This window comes from Rhinolophus ferrumequinum, chromosome 9 (genome assembly GCF_004115265.2).
Source record: "Rhinolophus ferrumequinum isolate MPI-CBG mRhiFer1 chromosome 9, mRhiFer1_v1.p, whole genome shotgun sequence".
Classification (NCBI taxonomy): Eukaryota; Metazoa; Chordata; class Mammalia; order Chiroptera; family Rhinolophidae; genus Rhinolophus; species Rhinolophus ferrumequinum.
Genome location: NC_046292.1, coordinates 10,154,866 through 10,179,649, shown reverse-complemented (window position 1 = coordinate 10,179,649; position 24,784 = coordinate 10,154,866). Strand labels below are relative to the sequence as shown.

The following is a 24,784-nucleotide window of genomic DNA, read 5'->3' as shown; positions in this document are numbered from 1 at the left end:
CTTTTCCAAAGTAAAAACAACTCCCCTCCCACTGTAAAGATAAGACAGACTTATAGAAAATTCAAACAACACAGAAAAATCTAATAAAATAAAAACATCCCAAATCCTTCCACCCGGTGATAACCACTGTTAACATTCTGAACACCTTTCCAGATCCTTCCCTAATCCCACAGCCACAACATATGATGCGACTAGGACCTTAACCAAAGATGTGGTGTCACAACCTCCATTTCTCAATGTGGTGGGTACGGTCCCACATGAGCAAATATACTGGGGGTGCCAAAAAAATGTATACACGTGACCTGTATTCATCTTTTGTTATCGATATATATTGAGTATTACAATTTTCATACAGTGTTTTCCTTTCTTAAAATGCATATACATTTTTTTGTCACCTTCATTGTTGTGGGGGTACCAAAACAATGACTGCGTAGAAGGCTACTGAAGGGCATATCACAATTTAGCTTGATTGATGGGTATTTAGGTTTTTTCCTCCGTTTTTGCTACTCTAAGCAATGCTCTGATAAACATGGGTACACACTCCTTTGCACGCACATCTTCCATACTAACTCTTATTGTGAGATTCCCCTTCAGAAAGGTGATGTCAGTCAGCCGTCCCATCAGAAACCCATTTCCCTACAATTCTCCAACACTGGGGCTATCTATCTCAGCCAACATGAGAGGGGAAGAATAATGATGACTTTTTTTGTGTTTGCATTTCGTGATTAATGAGGTTGAACATCAATGGTGTCTGGACGTCTATGAAATGCTCGCTCATATCCCTTGTCCATTTTCCTACTGGTGCATTCATCTTTCATACTCGTTTGCAAGGGCTCTTTTTATAATAGAGATGTCAACATTTACCATATGTTCCCCAGTATATCACTTATCACTTAAATGAGTTTGTGGCTCATGAGGTTGTCACTTAAATGATCAAATAGAACACTCCTTCTCAACCTTTTCCACTCAACGTAGATACACACAGCATGCTTAGGAGAACGGACAAGCAGCCAGTCTGGCCACCCCCAGCCAGCCCCACGCAGCTTCTCTGGGGGTGTCAAAATCTTGGCACGCCTGTCATCCGTTCACACCACATTATGTGGGCAACGCTGAGATAGGAGTACAAAGTTATGTGTAAAATGATCAACTGATCGTCAGAGCCTTCATGGGAGAGGGAGGGAAGGTAAAAAGCCACCTGGACTAAAACATTTCCATCAGGGAACCCCACGAGTGTGCGTGTGCACGCCCAGGCCCAGGCCCCAGTCTGGGGAAGGTCAGCCAGTCCTCACCTGTCCTCCTCCTGCGCGTGCGGCTGGGCCCCCGGCGGGTGCTGGATGTGTGCCATCTCCTCGCTTTGCCGCTGTTTCCTCTTGTCGCGGATGCTCAGGCAGATGGAGAGCAGCAGCAGCATCACGCCGGCCCCGACCAGCACGTAGGCCACGGAGAATGTCTTGCTCTTGAGAATGCCACTGCCTATCTCCGTCTTATTGTTCCCCTGGGCTGTCGGCTTCTCGGCGGCGCTGAACCCGGGCACCAGGTTCCACATGGCCATGATGACCCCAAGGACCAGCATCCCCAGGCCGATGGCGGTTAGTGCATAGTGTGAGCCGTTGGCTTTGGACTGGGCCATCATGCCAGTGGGAGAGGGGCAAGTCCAGGTTCAAAGAAAGAAAATAAAGAGCTGCAGCAGCTCCAACCACAAAACCCCCTTAAACACACTTAAGCAGGCTCCCTAGTGCCACACTAAAAACAAACAAAAAAAACAATAAAACCAGCAGCCGAACTCTCAGGGATGGCTTCATGCAAACGTGAGGCGTCCCATGTGGATAGCTATGGCCAAGAGGTCTGAAAGGAAAGCAGAAAGAGGAAGGAGGAAAATCAGTTCCGACTCAAGACGCTGTTGTGAACACGGCGGATGTACTCTCAAAGGAGTTAAAAAGCAGTACTGAGCCACAGGCTCTGGCTGGGCTTGTCTTTGATGCATTCCAGATGTCTTACATGCTCCCGCTCCTTCTGTGAGCCTGGAGAAGGAAGGCTGACCCGCCTACCCCCACCCAAAAAGGAAAAGCCAGGCCTTTCCCTGCAGGAGGCCAGAAAGGTCAGGGTTCCGGGCTGTTAAAACATTTTGCGGAATTTAATGAAGTGCAGTGAAATCTCAGACCTCACTGGGTATGCGAGGAGAGCAAATGATGACATGTGTGAGCTGTGATCAATAACTGTAACAGAATCCCCTGGGCGATGGGCATTCGTCAATGTTATGACCCAGTCCAGACAGCCTACTGCAGACTTTACCACCCTCAATGGCTTCCCATGTCCTGCAGCTGAAAATCCAGTCTCTTTAGAATGAAGGTCAGGGCTGACTTGACCTGGCCCTGCCCCTCCCATTCATCTTTCACCTCGCCCTTCTTTGCACACCCTGTCCTCCAGCATTTCTGCACTTCTCTGACCACTCCAGCTCAGCTGCCCCTCTGGGGGCCCCCACAAGCCCCCAGCAATGACTGGGGTAAGTCCCTCTATTTCCATGACCACACCTTCCTCATCTCTGTGCCTGGAACATAGCAGGGACTCAAAAAACGTATGCTGAATCAACTGCATGAAACGAACAGAGGTCACATGAAGCTCGTCTGCAAGACATGCTTCTCTTCAGCCACATGGAGTTTTCCTTTCCCTAAAGGGACTGGAGCCTGCACAGTCCTTATCTTCACGGCTGTGCCCACTGGATGCGGAACTCTCTTCCCGTGAAGAAGCTCAGAGACCCTGTGCTAACGGGAGCCGCAGCCAACTGTCCTGGATTCCACACCGATTTGTTGGATGGGAGAGTGAGCCAGATGAACAAGTCACCTGAACGAGGGGCCAACGAGGCCAAGCGAACAATGCTCCTTGCTGACCACTCCTCAATACGTCGTTCCTGCGACAGCAGCCTTTGTAGAACAGCCAGCGTTTACAGATGTTTAGATGGGCAAGGTCCTCTTTTCAATTCTGTATTCTTTGCCATCTTTCCAGAAGGACGGCTAACCAGGCCGCCTGAAATCCGATGCTGCAGAGCTATTTTCTCACCAAACAATGGCCTCAATCTGAAACCGGCCACTTTGTTAAAAAATGCTCTGAAAATATTTGGGATAACATCCTTAATCAGCTTGAGGTCTGTTCCCTTTTCCCCCCTCAATATATTTTTTGTGCATCGAGAAATAGTGTTATAGGCACTAGAGAAACACCAATGAGCAAGGTAAGGGGCTTCCAGGCCAGTAGGAAAACAGCCCACAAGGCATAATAAAAGTGGGAAGAAAGTACAGGAGCTGTGCAGGTAAGCAGCTGGGTGTCCTAACTTGGGCTGCAGGGCATGTGGAAAGTCTCTGTGAGACAGAAGCCCCACTGGCATAATTGGGCCTGCACCCTGAACATGCTAAATTGTGTGTGTGCGCGTGTATGCATATGTGCACACCTATGTGCACATGCACACACGTGTCCAGGTGTACGCACATGTGTGTGATGAGTGTGCCTATGTGTGGCATGCAGGGCACAGGATCCGCTGCAGACAGTTGCAGTGGGACCAGCCGGGAACAGTCTACTGTAAGCACGGGAGCATTTGTTTCTCACACTGTCACTCACGGCCAGTGAATGGAAGGATGAGGGGCTTGCCAGCCCTAGAAATGCTTCGGTTCTGCATAATGGATGTGGGACAAGGCCAGAGATGGAGGGCTCAGGAGTGGAGAGCTGTAGCCAGAGGCTTGTGTTGGGAAGCAGGAGATGAACAAGCCACATACTGAGCACCTAAGGGCCTGACAGGTAGGCCTTGTACCTGAGCGGCTGATAGTGTGTTTAGTAAAACAGTGACTGGGGCCACTTTAACACCCGCCTCCCCTGTCAATTCCCAATTCAAGCTTCACTTTATGTTGTCAGTGAGTAAAACAGGCACCAGATGAGTCATGGCAGAGATGAAACTGTCAGGATTCACTCATTTTTGACCTGTTAAATTGTCAATGATTGAGAATCGGCAGTAGTATCCAGTGTGGGTGAGGGTTCTGGGATGGGCAATTTCATACAATTTTTCTGGATGGCAAATTTTGGCACTTATGGATCAAAAGTTTAAAAAATGTTTATGTCTTTTAGCTCTGTAATTCCAGCTTCTAAGAATTATGTACAAGGCAAGGATATTCATCATAGCTTTATGGTAGTGAGAAACTAGAAACTGCTTAAATAGCCGATAATCTGGATCTGGTTAAATAAAATATGGGCCATGCACTTATTACATTATGGTCTCAAAGCAGTTCATGGTACATTTTAAAGTCAAACAACAAGGTTAAAAAGACAGTATGTTCAGTGTGATGCTAATTAAAAAAATTCCATACACATATATGTATATATGAATATATAGGAAAAAAGACTGGATGGTTCTACTTATGATAAAAAAGAAACAACATGTTTTCATATATATAAACATGTGTAAAAAATCACAGACGACGGGCACATTCAAAACTTATATCAATGACTGCTTCTGGGGATGGAGGGAGCTTGGGAAATGTATCTTTTATTCTCTCTATTTCTATATTTTGAATTTTTTACAATCAGAATGTGTTGCTGCAAAGCAACATAGCTTGTGGTTAAGTGTGAACTTTGGATCCAGGCTGCCTAGGCTCAGAACCTCACTCTGTACTTTCCCAGCTGTGTGACCTTGGACAAGTCACTTAACTTCTCTGGGCCTTAAATGTCCACAATGGTAAAATGGAGATAAAAGCTCTCTAGTACTCATTTCATAGGGGAGTTATGATAAGTAAACATATATAAAGCACCTAGAACCACGTATGACCAGCACAAAGTACCTTTTTCTAGAAAGGTTTGTTATTAAATATTATTTAAAGGCTAAATTCTCAATAGGGTGAGCTCACTCACGAGGGGAAAAGCTTGGTTTTTGGGGTTGGTGTAATCTTAGATATTACAGTGGTTTGTGGTCTTCCACCGTCTATAAACAGACACACAGTATCTCTGCGGTATTAAAATTTCATGGGCGGGGGTGGGAGAGCATAACAAAAAGAGTGTTTATAAAGATCCCTGAGGGAATGATAAGGGAAAAAGAGGTTGAGAAACACCATTTATGTATTATATTAAATTTCATAACACTCACATTATACATGCCATGATGTTTTCAGTTATTTTCTCTGTGTGATGGAACTAGAATGATTTTTTTCCTTCTTTTTCCTTACTGGGAGAATAAGACTTGGAAAACAGAAATGTACACGTGTTGCTTTTAGTAAAAGAAAAAGAAATAAAGGTTTTTGGTTTGGGGGGTTCAGGGCAGGGTAACGTGTCCAGCGGTAGCTTAAAATTGTCGATTCTACCGTCCCTCTGGGGCCAGGATCTTGATGGGTTCTCTGGGGGAGGTGAAAACCCAGCTCCCTGAGGTGCAGCTGCTGGCTATTTATCTTGTTTCTGGCTTGTTGATCCACGTTATATTTAGTATGGTGTTCTTTCCCTTTGAAAAATATGGAAAGAAGCTAATTTTGTTCTTGGAGGATTTGGACCACGTAGCTTCCAACGTGTTCCTAAAACAGAGCCGCCTTGGTGGGCAGCCTGGGTTTCCAACTCGGCCAGACTCACCTCTGGACCCCGGAGTTGGACCCATCATGGCTCATGTTCAAGGTGGCGCTCAGGGCTACATGAGTGATCCTATATCTGGGTTTTCAAGAAAAACTGTTAACCAGTAAAGAGAGGCGCCTACCTGTTGTTAGCTGGGGGGCTCAAGGAAGGCCTGGAAACCACTCTGCATACTAAAATCTTCAGTTAAGGACTCACCTGTAAAAAACCAGAAACACAACTGTCTAAGTAAGCTGTGGCCATTCCAATTTGAGGTGCTCATGGGGGAGGCATGGGTTTTCTTTGTTTTTCTGGGGGTAGGGCATGGGTTGGGGTAGGGGTACATGCAAGGAAAGTTGTACCAAAAGAAGCCAAGATTCTGTACCAAAAAAGTAGGGTTGCAGAAGGATGATAACACGCTGGCTACATTTACCAATCCCTTCCATGGTTGTATCCATCTTACACAAGTGCTCCAGGGGATCAAAGAGGAAACACTCCCCAGGTCATTTAATGAAGTGTGTATAACCTTGATAGCAAGCCCAAAAAATGACAAGGCAAGAAAGGAAAACGAAAGGCCGATCTGATCCACCAGCACAGAAACAAAAATCCTCAATAAAATATCAGCAAATAGAATCCAACAATTTTTTTTTTAAAAAAAGACAATACATCATGATGAAGTTGGGTTGGGTTTATCCCAAGAATGTAGGGTTGGTTCAACATTAGAAAATGAAATAAAAATGTCACGTGCCAGGAAAAAGGGTAAGCATGACGGTGTGATCCAGTGGGGTAGTATGCAGCAGTAAAAATGAATAAACGGCAGTTCTATGTACCAACGTGGACCATTCTGACATACGTTGAACAGAAAAGTAAGTTGTGGAAGAACACACACAAGTTTCCATTTATATGAAGTTCAAAATCAGGCAAAGCCAAACAATCTATTGGTCTATTTTTGTAATATTGGGAGGGAACGCAAAGATTATAAACTAAAATGCAGGATAATAGTTATTCCCCTTGAGGAGTGAGAAATGGTGTTGGGGAGGGAAATAGTGAAGGGTGTTTACTTATTATATTATTCCTTAAACCTCACATGTCTCTTAAATATACTCTTTTGATTGGCTGGAATGTTTTGTAAGGAGAGCCCATCAATATCTTTCCATTACTCTTAGGATAAAACCCAAACTCTGCTATGGCCTTCAGATCCCACCAGATTGGATTGGGTTCCTTCCTGCCTCTCATATCTGATCTCTTGGCTCACCAACCCTCAGTGGCTTCTGTCCTGCCTCAGGGCCTTTGCACTTGCTATTCCCGCTGCCTGAAACACTCGTGCACCTGTCTCTTTTATTTAGCTACTTCTTTACTGCTTCTGTCTCTCAGCTCAAATGCCATCTCCTCAGCAAGGATTTCTTGACCACTCTACATAAAATGCCCCCACCCGCACCCAGGTCCTCTCGAGTTCCATGCGTAGGTCCTTGATGACACTCCTTCCCAAAGATGGATGACATCACCTCCCATCTGTGATAGTCTTGCTTTGTTTTCTTGTTGGCTCTGTCTCCCCCATTGGACTGTAAACTACGTGAAAGTTCTTGTCTGACTTGTTCATCTCTAGCACTCAGCACAATGTCACTAACAGGTGCCAAATAACTATTTATAGAATGAACAGGTAAAGTTCAATGTAAAAGTTCAAGGGAAAAAGTTCAATGTCCCACGTCAATTCGGGGACATTCCCGGTTCAAGGTTGGCACCGAGGGGGAGAGGATTTGACAGAACTAAGTTCCTGGACACTGACATCTTATATCCATAGACACATGATTTGCCAGCAATATGGGCAAGGTGCCCAGATTAAATGTGATTTCCATTCTGACCTGAGAAGGCGACTTTCTCACTATTCCCTGGTGGGGTTGAGATTTCAGTCGTTCCTGCATCTTCCCAGGTAGAGGTGAGCAGGGCTGTGAGAGCCCTGAGCCCGCTCCTCCACCTACACAGCTGATACCTTTGCTCCCACGCACACCTTTGGCCAACCAGAGACAGCAAGGATTTCTCTGGGGGAAGGGAAGGGACGGGGAGGGGCTGTGAGCCAGGGAAAGTAGTCACAGCTCTGGACATCAACGCTCCACCTGGCTGAGACCCAAGTGGGTCATCACTGCCGGTCATTCCACACCTGATTTGGAGTCTCTAATGTAAAGACAATAAATAAAATCGCACAAGAGAACACAGCACTGCTCTGGCTAAAAGAGAGCAAAGGATCCCAAGTTTTGATGGTCAAGCCTTTCCTTCGTCCCCTTCCCACCAAATCCCTGAAATCCTGTAGAATACCGTTTAGAAACCAGGGATCTGATCTAGACCCTCATACAGCCATTGAGCTCTGCCCTGTGGTCCTGGAAAGGCACAGTTCCAGAAGCGTTCAGCCCAGCTGGCTTTACTGGGAGGAGATCTCGGCAGTTGGAGGTGTCTGGCAGCACGACCAGCCCCTGCGACAAAGAGACTTCTTACCATTCATTCTCCCTGTGCCCCAACTTTTTCCTGCCAAGCTGCGTTGTTGGGAAAGAGATCCTGGGCTCCATTCTCAGGGAACCCAGCCGTGCTACATTCCCACCACAAAGAAAGGATTCAGCGGGGCCCTCTCGGCCAAGTTTCAGCCCACAATAACTTTTGTCACCAAGTTCCAGTCCCATGCAGTGTGGAGGGGGTGGGGTCAGGAAGAAAGGCTCTGAGCTGCTGCTGTTGCCGCTCCTGGCCCATCAGGGAGTTTCAGGCCACCTCCCCAAGAGCCAAGGTCAAAGGGTGTCAGGTTCCTGTTCTATCAGAACAGGTTCTTGTAGATTGTGCACTCAGAAAAAATGCAAAGTGCTGTGCGAATGAGTCATCAAGGTTGGGGAGGACAGGGGGAAAGGACTGCCTAAGCCAGAGAGTTCATGGGCGAAAGAAAGAGAAAGATGTTAGGCAACCTGCAAGGCAGAGTAATGATAAAAGTAGGACTAGTGCAGTCACGTGCCACGTAACAACGTTTCGGTCAATGACATGATGCATATACAACAATGATCCTGTAAGATTATAATGGAGCTGAATTTCCTGTAAGAAACGGAAGGATGCGTGGTTCAGGAGGAATTTGTTTTTTCTGACGGGAGCAGTATCTTGTGGGGCTGGCAGAAGATTTCCTGCCACTCACAGCTAGGGTTACTGGGTGGGAAGTCGGGAATTTTTTTCACTCTCCCATTCCTGAATCCCGAGAAAAGTGGGTCAGGAAATCAGGAAAATCGTCTCCTTGATCAGGAAATCAGGAAAATCGTCTCCTTGAACCCAGTAAAACTCACAGTGGGAAATAACGGTACTACTCACAATGTATCTCTTAGACATTTTTCCTATTTATCGCTATCTAAAGTTACATTGTGTTACAATGTTACACACCACCAGACATGCAGGCGGGGAACCAGAATCAGATATCACATGACCAGCTCAGTTTAGCTCTTGTAAATCAAGCACATTTGATCATGGAGAACAAAAAACAGCTTGTATTTACACAGAGAAATATTTATTTTCACAACCCAGGATTTGACTACAAAGTCATCTTCAGGTGAACTAACTAAGGAACTCTAAGGTAGTTTACCTTAATATGACATTGTAGTCAAATCCTGGGTTGTGAAAATAAATATTTTTCTGTGTAAATACAAACTGATTTCTGTTCTCCACGATGAATCGTTTCCACAAAGTGACGGCCGATATTACCAACCACATTCGATCAGTTGGTTTGCGGCTGACGACTGTGACGTATGTGCGTGTGCTTGGCTCTCTCGGCTACTGTGGGTAAGTCAGTCTATTTAAAAACAATTTGCACTGCTAATATTTTATTCCAGTATTACAGTAATTTCCAATCTCATATAATGTTTGGTGGCACTTTTTAGCTATAAATATTCGCTGCACAATATAGGTCTTTCTTAATGTTTTCGTAATGTTTTTAAAGGAAATAAAATTTGAATTGGTTAAATGTAGAAACAGAGATCTTGTGTCTCTCACAAAGTACTTGAGCAACGTTACTTGTCTATGAGAGATGGAAGAGGATGAATTTTTTGCCTTGTCAAGTAAGAGTGAAGTTGGACGATTGGCGAAGTCATTAATGGAAAGACTTTTTAAAGGAACATTTACAGCAGAAGAAATTCCAAGAGCAGAAATAAAGGATGTCCTTACAGAGAGTTCTGACATTAAATCAGAATCTGATCTGTAGTGTGAATTGACTAAAGCTGTGTCAACTTTGACATCAAAGCCAGCCCTATGCATGCAGACAAAATATTTGCTTCTCTACGAAAGGAAATGAGCTTATATGAAGCAACACGTTCTCTCACTCCCAACTTGAAGATGCTTTTAGATGCACTCATAACAATTCAACCAACGTCTACAGAAAATGAAAGAAAATTTTCCACATCAAGTATATTTGTTACAAAGCGAAGATCACGATTGTCTGATTGGGCAATTAATGCTCTATGTTTCTTAACGTTTCATTTTAAAAATCGCCTGGGGCCACGAACCCCGGTTGCCCCATCTTCTGTACGGCTTTTCTGTTTGTTAACATTTACTGCTACAGCCATTGTTACAGATGATCAACGAAAATTAAATAAAAAAGACTATTTCGGGAATTCTCGAGAATGGTCGGGAAATAAGATTTCCCGTTCCTGATTCCCGAAGGTTCCAAAATGTCGGGAATTTGTAAACCCTACTGACAGCACCTCAGTTCTGAGTGCACCGATGACATCCCAGTCAGCCAGCCACGGACCTGTTTCAGCACTGTCCCCCAGGACTACGTATTCAGAGGGTGCCACAGCCCCCCCAGATCTAGCTTGATGGTCTTCAGAGCACGCTGCTGTAAATTCTTTGTCGAGGACCGAAGATCCTGCACAGGAACACAGGTCCGCAGGAGCTCCCTTAACACGTATTAAGTGCCGCGGCCACTTTAGTGAGAGCTCTGTGGTCGTGTGCAGCCAGCCTGTCCCTGACTCTGGAAATATTTGCAGATTGTGCTGGTGTAAAGCACAGCTGAGTTTTATTTCTTCCACAATTCAGTGGCAGAGAGAGAGCATTTTATGCTAAAGAGGGTCAACAGAACCAAAAACAAATGACCCAAGTCTAATGAGTCCTCAGTTCTACACCCTCTCCGTGTTAAACACCCTCTTTTTTATGAATACCACCACAAAGTTCCTTACTCTGACCACTGCTCCAGGACGCGATAGCCCAAACCACACTGCATGACCATCCCTGTGTTCCTTTCTTTCCATCTTGATTTCTTATTGCTACTGATCCTCAGGCCACCTTTCACTCCCTCCTGACAGTCACTGTTAGGTGACGGACGCCTCACCCAGCCACTTTCTCCTCGATATTTCCAACCAGCCCAGCCCACAGCCCCGTTCCTGGAGCAGCGCTGACAGCTTCGATGTTCTACTTCTGACCCTGTCGGAAGGAGGCAGGGGGTGGGCTTGTGGGGCAGAGTTTATAAAGCCTTCCGTGGTGTACAGTGACGTCCGCAGCCGTCACGGTCACTCCCCATTCACTCACTGACCACCCCCCCCAGAGCACTTCCAGTCCGGCAGGCTCCGTTCATCCTGAGTGCCTTACACAGGTGAACCATTTTCTGTCTTTTGTACTGTACCTTTTCTATGCTTAGACATGTTTAGATACACAAATACTTACCACTGTGTTACACCCGCCTGCAGCATTCAGTACAGTGACACGCTGTACAGGTTTGTAGCCCAGGTGTGCAGTAGACGGGACCATCCAGCAGGTGTGCAGTGGGCTGGACCATTGAGGTTGTATATGTGCACTCCGCTATGTTCGCACAACAATGAAATAGCCGAATGACGCATTGCTCGTACCCTGTCATTAAGCGGCACATGGTTGTAAAAGTAGCAGCAGTAGCAATAATGAAATCAGCATTACTGATTTCATGACACCATGAATCAGGCACCCTTTCTAAACTCGTCCAATCCTCACAGCCACCTGTCAAGAATGACTAGCCCCCCTATCTCTGCGTCTCAGAGAGGTTAAGTAACTTGCCTTAGGTTGCCCAGGTGTAAGGAGCAGAGTCAAGATTCACAATCAAATCTAGCTGACTTCGAAGCCCACCCCCGTCCCTTGCACGACATCAATTCCCTCAGGGCGGAGTTCCTGTGGGCTACTCCCTGCGCAGGGCACAGGCCAAAAATGAGCATCACAGTCTATCCTTGCAGACGTTTCGTCGCAAAAGCACAGGGGGCAACTGGTGTGCATTTCTTTCAAAATGGCTTTTTAAAGAAGAATTTGATTCCAACAATAACTGTGCCTGTACTGTGTGCCAGGGGCTTTGGGGGACACAGATGTGTGAGACCTGCTTTTAGAGCCCCGCGCCGCAGGAAGACAGGTCATCACAGGAGGGCAGTCAACATCAGGGTAAGAGCGAATGAGTGTTGAATGCCGACTGCCAGGCCCTCTGCTAAGTTCGGTCCACGCATAATCACTTAATAGCTATTAGTTCTATTTTGTAGGTAAAGATGCTGAGGTTCAGACAGGTAAAGTAACTTGCCCAAGGTCTACGACGAGGCAGGGAGAAAGTATGTCTGATATAAAAACCCATGCTTTTAACCGCTCAGCAGTACTGCTAAAGTGGGTCACGGATAATGAGCCTGCAGAAATTCAATTTAAAGGGGGCGGGCAGAGGAAAGAAAAAGCAGCAGCATTGCAGGGAACTGAACACCCACTTTCCTTGGGTGGAGTTTGGGGGTAGGAGGAGATTAAGGTATTCCAGGGGAAAGGGTGCAGCCTGGGAAATGGCAGCGCGATGGGGCTGAGGACATCTCCCACCTCTACTTCCTGCAGAGAAAAGAGGCAGCTTCTCCGTCTCCAACATAAGACACGGGTGAATTTTATAAGACCTGCCATCTCCAGGCTCCTTGCGAATCCATTTACGCGTTGGTGAAATTAAGGAGCGCAAACTCGTTCTGAAGACGCCGGGAGCCATCAACAGGAGGAAGTTAACAAAACCAAGCATCTTTTCTTTGGGAGCTTGATGCAGTGTCTTGCTCTAAGCCGGTGGCTGGTGTGTGACCCTATTTAGAAGGTTGGCACCGGGGACCCAGTCTCGAGGCTCTAGCCACGTTCAATATGTCTGGGGAAATGTGACAGCTCTGTATGTTCCCTTCCAGGATAGTCTGGTACTCGTGGGAGGAGGGCAGCAGCCAGAGCGCCTGTCACCGTCAACTCAAAGTGACTTTGACACCATGGTCCTTCTCTTAGGCTCTGGGATGAGCCACCATGGCCTCTCAGCCTGGCAAACAAGGTTGAGCACAGGTGCTGACCACCACCCAGCCCCAACCCGCCGGTCCAGCACCCCGTCAGCAACAGAAGAAGTATCTGCTACTATTGCCCGGAGGCCAACTGCACGCTGGGCTCACGCTAAATGCTTTGCATGGGTTAGCTCATTTGTTCTGCCAACCGCCACACAGGGGAGGTACGATTCTCCTCCACTTTGTCCATGTTATCACTAAATACACTGAGGAGGTTGAGAAACTTGCCCCAGGTCTCACAGCTTCTCCGTGGTGGCCCTGTGTAGTAGTCTCCTTGTTCAGGCCTTCCTCATCCATGGGGGCAACAGAAAACCAGCCTCCCAGCCAAACTTAACGAAAACTAAGGCAGGGCCAATCCCTGTTATTAAGGGCGGACCTGACGGTCCCACCCCTGAGGTTTCCCGGGTGGGCACGAGGAGGAAGTTCTAGTGCGATGGCATAGCTGACCTTCCTGGGACCAGGAGCTCTTCCTTCTGGGCTCAGCCCCGAGGCTGGGGAGGTGGGAGTGGAGGCTGAAGCACTGCCTGCTCCTGGTCAGGGAGCTGGCTGCCCACGAGGCTCCTGGGACCCTGGGCACCATCTGGACACAGCATTTGTCCTGGCATAGCAGGCCGTTTGGGCACCGACTTGATTCATGTGTTTCCTCCTCCCCAAGAGGCATTTTTGCAACAAAAAGAGGAGAGCAGAGGAGAGAACTTCGGAAGTCAGGGACCACAGAGGTTGTCTGAGCCTCCACGCCGCCCCCATGTAGTGGCATTTCCAGTGTGGGTGCTGGCCCAGAGGCTGCGTTCATTATCGCAGGTCTTCTACTTAATAGCGACCTAGACAAGTTAATTCTTACCTCACTCAGCCTCTGTGGCCTCATCTGTAAGAGGGGAACTGTACCAGGATCTACCTTGCTGGGTTGTTATGCATTACGAGCTCCAAGTTTTGAGTTTCAGGTGTTTATTCATTCATTCAACAAAATAGTGACTGAGCACCTGTCATGTGCCAGACTCCTCTCTAAGTGATGGGGATAGAGGAATGACCAAAGCAGCCAGGAGGCCTTGTCCCATGGAGCTCACAGACAACCAGCCTAACAGAGACCATCCTACCGAATGTCAGGCTAAAGAAGACGATGACGCTGGGGCCGGGTGCTAGGGAGTGCCGGGAGCCATGATGTCAAATACAGTAGTGGGGGAACACAGCCATGGAAAAAAGCGATACCTGGGCAAAGCTCAGGAGGCGAGGGAGGGAAGGAGCCCTATGGATGTTTGGGAGGAGGACATTCTAGGTCGAGGGAACCCACAGAACAAAGGCCTGGAGGCAGGGGACTGCCAGGCAGTTTCCAGGGACAGTAAGGCTGAAAAAGCAGTGAGTGAATGCAGTACAGGGCGTCACCCAGTGCCTGGCAGAGAAGAACTGCTCTAAATGTGTTAGCTGTCACGTACAGACCTGTGGGGACAGGTGAACATCCATCCATCTTTACAGAGGCCTGGGAGCGGGGAGGGGCTAATTCAAGGCCACTCAAGCTGGGGGCAGAGAAAAATCTGGGGTCCAGCCAAGAGATGTTTTCTGCTCGCTACCCTGTGTTTCTCAGAACTTGGGGAAAGGCATTGGTAGGCAGAGTCGGCCCCCAAAGACAGTCAGACCCTAATCCCTGGAATTGTGGCTGTTATTTTAAATGGCGAAGGGACTTCTTCAGATGTGATTAAGTTAAGCACCTTGAGATGGGGAGAGTAGGCAGGCTTATCCAGGTGGGTGCAATTATTATTATTACAAGTGTCCTTATAAGAGGGAGCAAAACGGTCAAAGGAGGAAGTAAGAGATGTGATGATGGAAACAAGAGGCTGGCATGATGAGAGGAGGGGACAAACCCAGGAATGCAGGTGGCCCCTAGAGGTGGAAAAGACAAGGCCACCGACTCTCCCTAGAGCCTCCAGAAGGACCTGGCCTTGTCCACCTGCTGACTTGAGCGTATACAACTCACTGTGGACTTCTGACCTCCAGAACATCCAGAGAATGAACTTGTGTTGTTTTCAGCCACCAAGTTTGGGGTAATTTGTTATAGGAAACAAAAAGAGGCAGCATTCATGTTCATACCTTTCTATGGCACCTGCCAACACTGACTCACCCAATAGTTGGTTTAGCTGGGCACCGTTCCTTAATCCTGATAAAAACCAACTACGTGGTGAATTTTGCACCCATGTCTCGTGTGGTCAGATTGGAGGGAGGTTGGGCAACCTGGATTTCCTCTACCCCACTTACATTTTAACCCAGGATTCTGCTAGTGAGCCAAGTTTGCACTTGAGCTGACTTTGCTGGGATAAAAACTATGATAAGAGGCACGCTTGTATCCACAGGCACTCCGCTTTCCTGGTGGCTCACACTATAGTTCCCTCAGGACCAAACCAGCGAGATGTTTATTTTGTGTCCTTCGATGAGGGGCTTTTAACCAAAACTAGAGGTGTGTTGAGGAGACAGGCAGATCTCTGTGGGCCGACGAATCCTGCAGAAGCAAAGCCCTCCTTGTTCCCAGGCCTGTATCAGACCGGCCCTGATTCTGGAGATTAGGACACAGTTTGAGAAAGTTTATCCTGCCCATATCTGGACATTTTCTTTTTTAGCCACAGTGACGCTGCCGCCATGGAAGCAGTTCCCAAACCTTCTGCCAAGAGCTCTTTTGGAACACAGCTGACCTTGTCCAGCCCTCTCCCCGCCCCCTCCTTTCCCTTTCTACCTCCAATGTCTACTTGAACCATTTTAGCAAGAGCTGCTTTCTTGAGTTCCACGTTTCCTCCTACTTCCGATTTTCAGGAAGTCACTTGTCACATCCAGTTCTTTTTCCAACTGTTACATTTTGGAATTATAGCAACAACAGTGAATATTCTCCTAAGTGCCAGTCATTGTGCTGGATGCTTTCCATGCATTTATCATTATCATTATTATTATTATTATTAATATTTTATTTGTAAAATTTAGTATATTTTATTTATCTTATAAAATATTTATTAATGATTATCACCATTATTTATTTAATATAATTATCATAATTGTCTAATATAATTATTATTTATTACCACATTTAAATTTCCCAAGGATCCTAATGAGAACGTTTCTAGAATAATCTCCATTTCACAGATGAGGAAACTGAAGTTCAGAGAAGTTAAGATACCTGCTCAAAGTCACACAGCAATGGCACAGCAAAGATTCAAACTAGGTACATCTGACTCCAGAGCTAGCATGCTTCCAGTCCCCTACTCCCACTGCCTCCCAGCCCCCCACCCCATGCGCACGGAGAGCCCCCTCCCCACGCCCTGGCTGCTGGAAGCCCTCCAGAGGCCGACCTCAGTCTCTGTGTCAGGAGGTAGAATTCCTTGTTTTCCTTTGTGTCGTTTCCCCTCCATAAAAACCAACTTTCCCTGTGAGTCACTCAGGCCCCTGCCTACCTGATATTCATCTGGATGTATTGTAAATAATTGACGCTGGAATGTTTAATCATAAAACTGGAATTAAAGTTAAAACGGGGCAGCCTCCAGGAGACGGGGAGGAGAGTAAGAGCCCGGGAGTCGCAGGATTGCTTTGGGGGGCTGGGCACCTCTTTCACAATGGGAAATGCAATGAGAACCCCTCTTGGCCGAGTGCTTACGGCCTCCACGGCACGGCCAGTGCTTCCAACATCTTCTCCACTGTTACTCCCCAGCAGCCTGTGGCAAGTACTATCGTAACCCCCACTTTACAGAGAGGTCGAGGCACAGTCTGAGTGAGGGTTGGAATGGAATATCCCCCTGTCCAGTGGTGATTAGAACAGGCAGTGTCGCCCTCATAGGGATGTGGAATGAAGGTTTCATCCATGCTAAGTGCACAGCACTGGGAATACAGTAAGTGCCGAGATATAGCACATCAAGGGAAGGATGACATTTGGATAACCCGAACCCTAACCGTAACCCTAACCCTAAAGCTCCTGGGAACTAAAAAAGACTCCTTTTGCTTTCTTTGCAGCCAACATGTGGCCTCATCATTTACAGTTAAGCCCCGGAGATACTCCTGGGGTACAAATGATTTCTCAGGGACTTCACAGGGTACGTCTCGGCTGTCCTTCCTCTCTACCATTCTGATCTGTAAACGTCATTCAGGGCCCAGCTAAGTGCTGGAAAATGTGAAGACCTCCTTGGAGAAGCTCCAGAGACAGCTGTCTGGGGTGAGATGTCACCTCCAGGACATAGCTCACCTCCAAGCACAGCTCATCTCCTGAGTTTTGATTCTCCTATCTGAGCTAGAGGGAGAGAAAGAAGAGAAGGTGGTGCCAGCTTACTCTCCTGATAGTCTAGGTAAGGTGGTTTTACCTGCTCATGGGTCCCAACATCCACTCTTCCCTTCCTTTATCGTAAGAAAACTGATGCTCTTCCAGTGCCTTCTCAGAATAAAGAGAGCCTTATCCAGCCTCTTGGGCAGCTAGCTGTGCCACATGACTAAGTTCTGGCCAATGGGATATACGAGTAAGCAGAAGTGTGTATCAGGGAGGACATCCAGGAAGGGTTCTTAAGTGGAAGGGACATGACATGTCTTTTTTTTTTTTTTTGCCATGTCCTCCTTCCTATTGGCTGTAGTACAGATATGATGGCTGGAGCTCAGCAGCTATGCAGGAGCATGAGGTAAAGGCAAGCAGAGCAATATGACAGAAGGAGTCTAGGTCCCTGGTGATCACACAGCTGGCCTCCCAGCCCTACACCGCTGACATCTGGACTCTGTTTACACAGGAGAAAAATAAAGGTTGATTTTATTGAATCTACTGTTACTTAGGGATTTTGTCACCTAAACCAGCCCAGGCCTGGTGAAGAGTAACAGCGAATTTGTTATTATTCATAAGACTGTCTGCTATGTCAAGGACAGTGCTGAAAGCTTTACCTATACGACCTTATTTAATCATCATCACAAGAACTCCAAGAGCCAGATGGTGTTACCCCATGTCACAGATGAGGAAACTGAGGTCTTGCTCAGAGCCATACAGCAGGTCCCCTTGAGTATACTCTCCCATCCTGCTGTTAAGAAAAGATAACCAGAGAGAGGGTGTGGCAGACTGACCCTTAAGGTGGCCCTATGGTCCCCACCTGCCGGTGTTTTCACGATCTGTGAGTGACCCTCTGCTTGAGTGTGGGAGAGACCTGTGCCTTACTTCTGGCCAAGAAAATAGGGCAAAAGGGACAGGATGAAGGTGATTATATTACATAGACCAGAAGGCTGGCTGTGGGCAGATGCAGCTCTGTGAGGCAAAGGCACAAAGTTTCAGAGCTGGAGGCCCTTGGTGACAGAGGCACGCATGGATCAGGAAGTGAAGGACCATGACAGTGCAAAGCAAGGACTCTGGTACTGGCGCCAGCTCCTTCACTTAACTAGCTGTCCCTTACACCCCGCAGAGTCATATTTCCTCACCTGTAAAATGGCAATAATGACATCTTCCCGAAGAGATAATACGCAGAGAAAATGTTCGTCAGGGGAGCACTGGTCGGGATGCAGTCTTTGCAGGAACAGGCTTTCCGAGAGCCTGAGCCAGACGGAAAAGAGGGCATCCTGGTAAGGAAGCTGAGAAGGGCTCCTTAGGCAGAGAGGCCAGGGAGCCAGAAGCACAGCTTCTGCACAGTCCAGAGGTTCCAGAAGGAGGTGCAAACAGGGAGGGGCCACTGTCAGCCTCAAGCACCCTAGACAAGTTCAAAGGATGCTGTCAGACCCACCCAGCTCCCACTCCTGGTACAATAGCGCCCTGATTTCCATTTGCAAGGGCCTCACTTTCTCAGTCCAGGGATTTGACCCTAACTCTGGCTCCAGGGGTAGCACCTGCATTCCTAGGCATTCCACGCCCCTGGGATGGTTGCCCTGAGAGCAAAGGAAAAATGGAGTGGGGGAGGCGAGAAAAAGGGAATGAAATAATAACCACAATAATAAAACAAGACAGGGGTCCTACATGGACCACTGATGGTGATATGGTACAAAGTAAGGGCTGGATTAACCCAATCTTCTGAGCTGAGGCCCAGGACCTCCACGCACCACCCCACAAAGAAATACTGGTTCCCTACTTCCATAACAACGTAGCCAGAGGAAGCCACAGGGCTGAGTGTGGCCAGTGTAATCCCAAGCTGGATGTGGTAGTAATGGACTGATAGCTATTGAGTGCCACTGGGTGGTGTGACACCAGTCACACCCAGCTCGCTGCCTGAAGTTGCTTTCTGCAAGAGTTACGCTGTCAAGGGGCTGGCCCAGTGGCTCAGGCGGTTAGAGCTCCATGCTCCTAACCCCGAAGGCTGCCGGTTCGATTCCCCCATGGGCTAGTGGGCTCTCAACCACAAGGCTGCCAGTTCGACTTCTCGAGTCCCGCAAGGGATGGTGGGCTGCGCCCCCTGCAACTAACAACAGCAACTAGACCTGGAGCTGAGCTGCACCCTCCACAACTAAGACTGAAAGGACAACAACTTGAAGCTGAATGGTACCCTCCACAACTAAGATTGAAAGGATAACAACTTGACTTGGAAAAAAAAATCCTGGAAGTACACACTGCTCCCCAATAAAGTCCTGTTCCACTTACCCGATTAAAAAAAAAAAAGAGAGAGTTACTCTGTCATATACAATAGCCACTAGCCACATGTGGCCATTGAGCTCCTGAAATGTGGCCAGTTTGCACTGAGATGTACTGTAAAAGTATAAAATATGCACCAGATTTCAAAGCTTTCGTAGGACAAAAGAATAGCTCATTACCATTTTTAATTAATTCCATACTGCAACGATATATTTCAGATGCATCGAGTTAAATAAAACACAGGATTTATTTTGCCTACTTCTTTGTATTTGTAAAAAAATGTGGTTACCGGGAAATTTAAAATTACACTGGGGCTTGCATTCTATTCCTATTGGATAGCTCTCCAGGGTCAGAATTTTTGTCGGTTTTTTTCTGTTTTCTAGACTTTGAGTTCAGAACAGGCCTGGAACATGCAAGAGGAGCGTAATAAATGAAGACTGAATAGCACAACATAGTGGTATTGTGGAAAATACACGGATTTTGGAATCTGTCCGACCTTGGTTTAGTCCTGTAGGCCCCTGGCAATGTCCTTCACCTCATGAGCCTCAGTTTCCTCATCTGTAACAGGACGATGCTGCTTCTGAGGATCCAGTGACATACCTACGCCAGGTCCGGCACAGAACGGGCAGACTGCTAGCTGCTGTTGCCACGTGTGTGGGAAACCTGGGGAGATGTGGAGGCCGGAGGGCTCTGCCACGAAGCTGTTGAGATTTTGGGGTGTGTGAAGAAGGATAAACCCACGCTAGGCACCAGGCTGTGGCCTCAAGCGGCTGCTACGAGGTTTATCCCCAAACAGAAGTGCCTCTACGATCCCACTGCCAGAACCAAGCCAGTCCCCCATTCAGACAGGCATGGCCCCTTGGAGAGGGAGCTCCAGAGCCGGCGTCAGCTGTGATGAAGGACCAGGGGAGGCATGTTCCAGGGGTACCTGCAATGGCCCTAATTTAGGAACCCCCAGAGTGAGGGCTCCGACTGTCCTGTGGGGCTTCTCAGAGTCCTTTCCAGAGAAGAAATTACTGATGAAGAGTGTATTGGCATTTCAGGTGCTCTATAGAGGGACATGGAGTCCGGGAGCAGGGGGACGGGCTGTCGTAACACCCAGCAGGGGTTTCTGGGGCCAGGTGGGCTGCTCCGGACCAGTGACTGTTCACCACCTGCCTGTTACCACAGATGACAATCTGATAAACACCACGGATCCTGTCCCGAGAAGGGCTGTAATCCTTTCCTGTTGCTGCTGTGACAAATTACCACAAACTTAGTGGCTCAAAGCAACACAGAGTCATTCTTACAGTTCTGGAGGCCAGAAGTCTGAAATCAAGGTGTCAGGGCTGCATTCCTTCTGGAGGGTTCAGGAGAGAATCCTCCCCGTGCCTTCTCCAGCTTTGAGGCTGCCTGCATTCCTGGCTCCATCTTCAGAGCACTTTATTCCTATCTCTGCTTCCATCGTAACATCTCCTTCTCCCTTTTATGAGGACTCTTGTGATGAAATGATGCCCGTCTGGGTCATATGACTCTTTTTACCATAGAAGGTGACATAACAACCACCGGTTCTGGGATTGGGAGGTGGACATCTTTGTGTGTGTGTGAGTGATTATTTATTAACAATTTCACTATCCAGCCTACCACAAGGGCGCTAGGCACAATCCTGCACAATTTCAGGAGATTACTGGCCTTCTACGACTTTCTTTCAGGATAAGAATCCCCACTCTGGTACCTAACAGCAAGGCTCTTGGAGATTCAGGTGTATCTGGATATAGACAATGTGTGTCAGGTTACAAATTGGTGGGATTGCCCATTTTACAAAAGAGGACCTTTTGTTTTCAAAAGCATGCGTCTTTAAATCATGGTGAGAACAGTGAACATGCATTGACTGCTTACTCAGAGCCTGGGCTATCTCATTTAATCTTCAAGAAGACACTACCATCATCCCCATGTTACAGATGCAGACAGTGAGGCCCAGGGAGATTACGTAACTTGCCCAAAGTCTTGCATTAATAAGTAGCAGAGTGAGACGTGATCCAGATGGTCTGAGTCCAGAGTCCCTCTAAAATCCTGCCTTTCACCCACCCCAAGCCATGCTTTAAAAAGAATGAGTTTTTTAAATGTCTACACATTGCTTCCATGGACAAGGTACTCCTTTATCCAATGTCAGAAGCAGAGGATTGCTCATGGCAGAGATGGAAGGGGTGCGGGGCTGTCCCAGATCACTCAGTGGCAAAGAGAAATGAATACCAGAGTCTTAAGGAACCTGCCCAGAGTGCTGACCCTCTGCCTGTCCACCACCCCGTTCAGCTCCTGTGACTCAGGGCTCACAGGGCTGCCTGGGCCCTGTCTCAGGTCCAAGGACTGCCCCTGCCCCTCTCCAAGTGGCCACAACACAGTGTTGGAGGTTGAGATTCAATCCCCATGCTCAGAGCCACTCCTGGGCCCAGGCCCCGAGTTGGACACTTTTGCACATTATTTCTGTAGCCCAAATCATCAAAACGCTCCCTGGCTGTTGTCCCCCCTGTAAGAGGAGGGAAGGAGGCCGAACACAGCGACCAGTCAGAGACGACAGGCTGTAACCGGGGCTGCCTAGATTCAAACCCGGATCGTCCGCCTGGAAGCCCCACAGCAGGTGTCATGATCTCCAGTGTGTGTGGGTATTCCAGTCGTGTCCCCCGTCCCTCAGGCAGGGAACTATGCCACACAGTCTCTCCCCACCAGGCGCCTGGACAACACAGGAGTTTATTAAACATCTGAGAAGTTGGATCTCTGATCTACCCAGCAGGGTGCTTAGATCTACACATCAGCTGAGGAATCGCGATTCCACACATTTTGGCACAGAATGGGATAACTGAAGCCACAGCAGCCACAGGGGGTGAGGGTCAGCAAGGGTCCAGGTTGCTCCCTGGGCTGGGAGAAACTTCAAGGCTGACCAATGACATCTGCCATGTAGTCACAGAATCACAACAACAAATAACAATAATGATGATGACACAATAGCTGCTATTTCCTGAGTGCCCCCAACAAGCTGGGCATGGATGGATGTTGTTGCCCGGCGAGGGTGGGCCTTGGGGGTCCTGAGCAAGGCTGCCAAACTCTGGTTTGCTGCCTCCCTCCAGGCATTCCTTCCACAGACACTAACTGGGCACCCACAACACGCTCCGTAGTAGTCGAGGGGCTGGGGGAACCAGCAACGAACATCTCAGAGAAACCACCAGCACTAGACACCCTGCAGGTATGTCCTCTTTATGAAAAGTCCAACATCAATAGGAAAATCCCACACAGGTAATCTGGGGGATGCTTATCATTATCGCAGAAAAAGTTGTTCAGAGCTTATTGTACTAGTCACTCCCAAGGAGGGTCATTGGGGGCCCCGGGGGATGGGCCACATTGGGCTGGGCGAGCCAGGTTGCCCATGGCTACCTGCCCCAGTGTGTAGGTGCTGAGTGGCCGTCCTGGGTGCCGGTCCAGGGTCCAGGTCCCCTTCTCCAGGCTCTAAGCCTGGGTATGACCAGGCCTAGCCAATGAGATATTTCTATTTCCCAAAAGGCGGGCCCAGCCCAACCAGAACCAATAAAACTCAGTTCTTCACTGTGGAGGAAATGCTGGGGGGCGGGGGGTGGGCATCGCTGCCTTCCCTGCTGGATTTGTTGAAGGACAGGAAGTAGCCCTGCTGCTGGTGGCCATCTGGTCCTCACAAGGCTCTCAGAGGAGGGAGCCAGCATGGAGGAAATGAGGGCTGAGGTGGACCGTGAACTGGACCCCAGGGGACACCACTTAAACCCGTGAATCCAGCTAGACCTACCAGTGTTTCAGTTGTATGAACTAATCGTACCCTCTTTTGCCTCATTAAAAAAATTAAAATAATGACTAAAACAAACAAAACAAAACAAAACTACCACTTGCCCCCAACCCTCCCTTTTCTGAGGTGAGCTCGGTGCTGACAGAGGGGCAGCGGCCGCCACCTGTCCCCCGTCCTCTCAGATTGCATAGTCGGGCATTCCGAAGCGCGGCTGAGTCAAGGCCTGATTTCCAAGCTATTGGGTCTCTTTCCTCCACGGGGATGTTTTGAGCATGACTGTTTGGGTCCCTCACTAAGAGAGGCCTGTGGCCGTGGCAGTGACTGAGGAAGGAGACAGTCAGAGGGCTGTGACAGATGGCCAATCTCTCCCTGGGCCACCACCATGCCAGCCGAGAGGTAGTGTCATAAATCACTGGGACGGGAACGCCTAGGCGGTGAGCTGGAATTAGAGGGCGGAAGAGGCAGGCCTGCCCTTGAAAACGCTATTGCCAAGGTTAAAAGTACATCTAGCAAGCAGATACACACCCAGGAAAAGGGAAGGAAGAAGGGAGTGCATTGGAAGGGCACGTGGGGACAGGCAGACAGCCCGAGGGGACACCATCTCTCTCCCCCATGGCCTAGGTAGTGTGCTGGGCATCGAGCTAGCCGTCAGCAGCACTCTGCCCTCAGCCTCGCATGACCAAGAGGGGCAAAAGAAGGAAAAACTAGGAGCAGTGACATATTGGGGAAGGAAGGCAGGAAGGAACAAGGCGGCATCAACAATCCAAAGGAGAGAAAAATTAGCAAAACTGGAGAGGACACAGTGACGGCACCAAGGAGGAAGAAATGAGTACAGAGGATGAAAGCAGGAGGAATGAAGACCGAGTCCCTAATCCCTAATGAGGCAAGGGAGGGGCTGAGGGGCGGGTGGGGGCAGATGTTTTGGAAGGGTGGGTGACTGTGGCACTGGGCCCCACGCTCCCACTGGACAGCTGCCAGGCCTTTGTTGTCCCAGCAGCTATCACAGGGGCTGGCCCTGCGTAAGGTCTGTGCACACAGGGAGGCCAAGTCACAGAGCTCCCCAGAGCGGGGTTGCCAGGCCGCATGCCTGCCTCCCTCCAATCATGCCAATGGTTGTCCAAGCACAAAGGGGACACAGCAAGCAGGGCCTTGGGGAAAGGCCATGCCCCAGCAGGGCCCACCACCTCCGACTTAATCCAGGCCAACCTCAAACCTCATCCGGGTACACACCACAGACACCTCCTCCGTGGCCTCCCGGCCTCCTGGCCAGCCCTCCCTACATTGCTTTTCGAGAGGTCTTTTCAAAAGGCGAATGTGATCACACCACCCTCACTCAAGATCCCTCCATGGCTCCCCATCACCCCCAGGAATAAAGCCCTGCTCATCTGGCACCCACCTGCTGTGCTCCTCAGGCCTGGGATGATTTCCATGCATTATCTCATTTTATCCTCCCCATAACCCTACCTCTCACCCCATTCTACAGACAACTTAACTGAGGCTGGGAGAGGCAGCAGCCTTGGTAGCTACTACAGAGCTGCTGAGAAAAGCAGAATCTCATGTCCACTTAGATCT

The 24,784-nt window shown here is 48.4% G+C and overlaps 1 protein-coding gene across 4 annotated transcripts in view; it reads right to left on the bottom strand.

The window, feature by feature from the left end:
- TMEM51 (transmembrane protein 51) overlaps window positions 1-24,784 on the bottom strand; it is a 53,243-nt gene that overhangs the window by 2,038 nt on the left and 26,421 nt on the right. For 2 of the 4 annotated variants that reach the window (XM_033115683.1, XM_033115681.1), the window contains exons 2-3: window positions 5,717-5,790; window positions 1,290-1,845 (exon numbers count right to left, since the gene is read on the bottom strand). In XM_033115683.1, coding sequence (XP_032971574.1) covers window positions 1,290-1,633 — 344 coding nt within the window. In that variant the 5' untranslated portion in view covers window positions 1,634-1,845; window positions 5,717-5,790. Of the gene's footprint in view, window positions 1-1,289; window positions 1,846-2,841; window positions 3,075-5,716; window positions 5,791-17,200; window positions 17,220-24,784 lie in introns of those variants that run through there. The other 2 variants (XM_033115682.1, XM_033115684.1) reach the window with 2 other exon arrangements.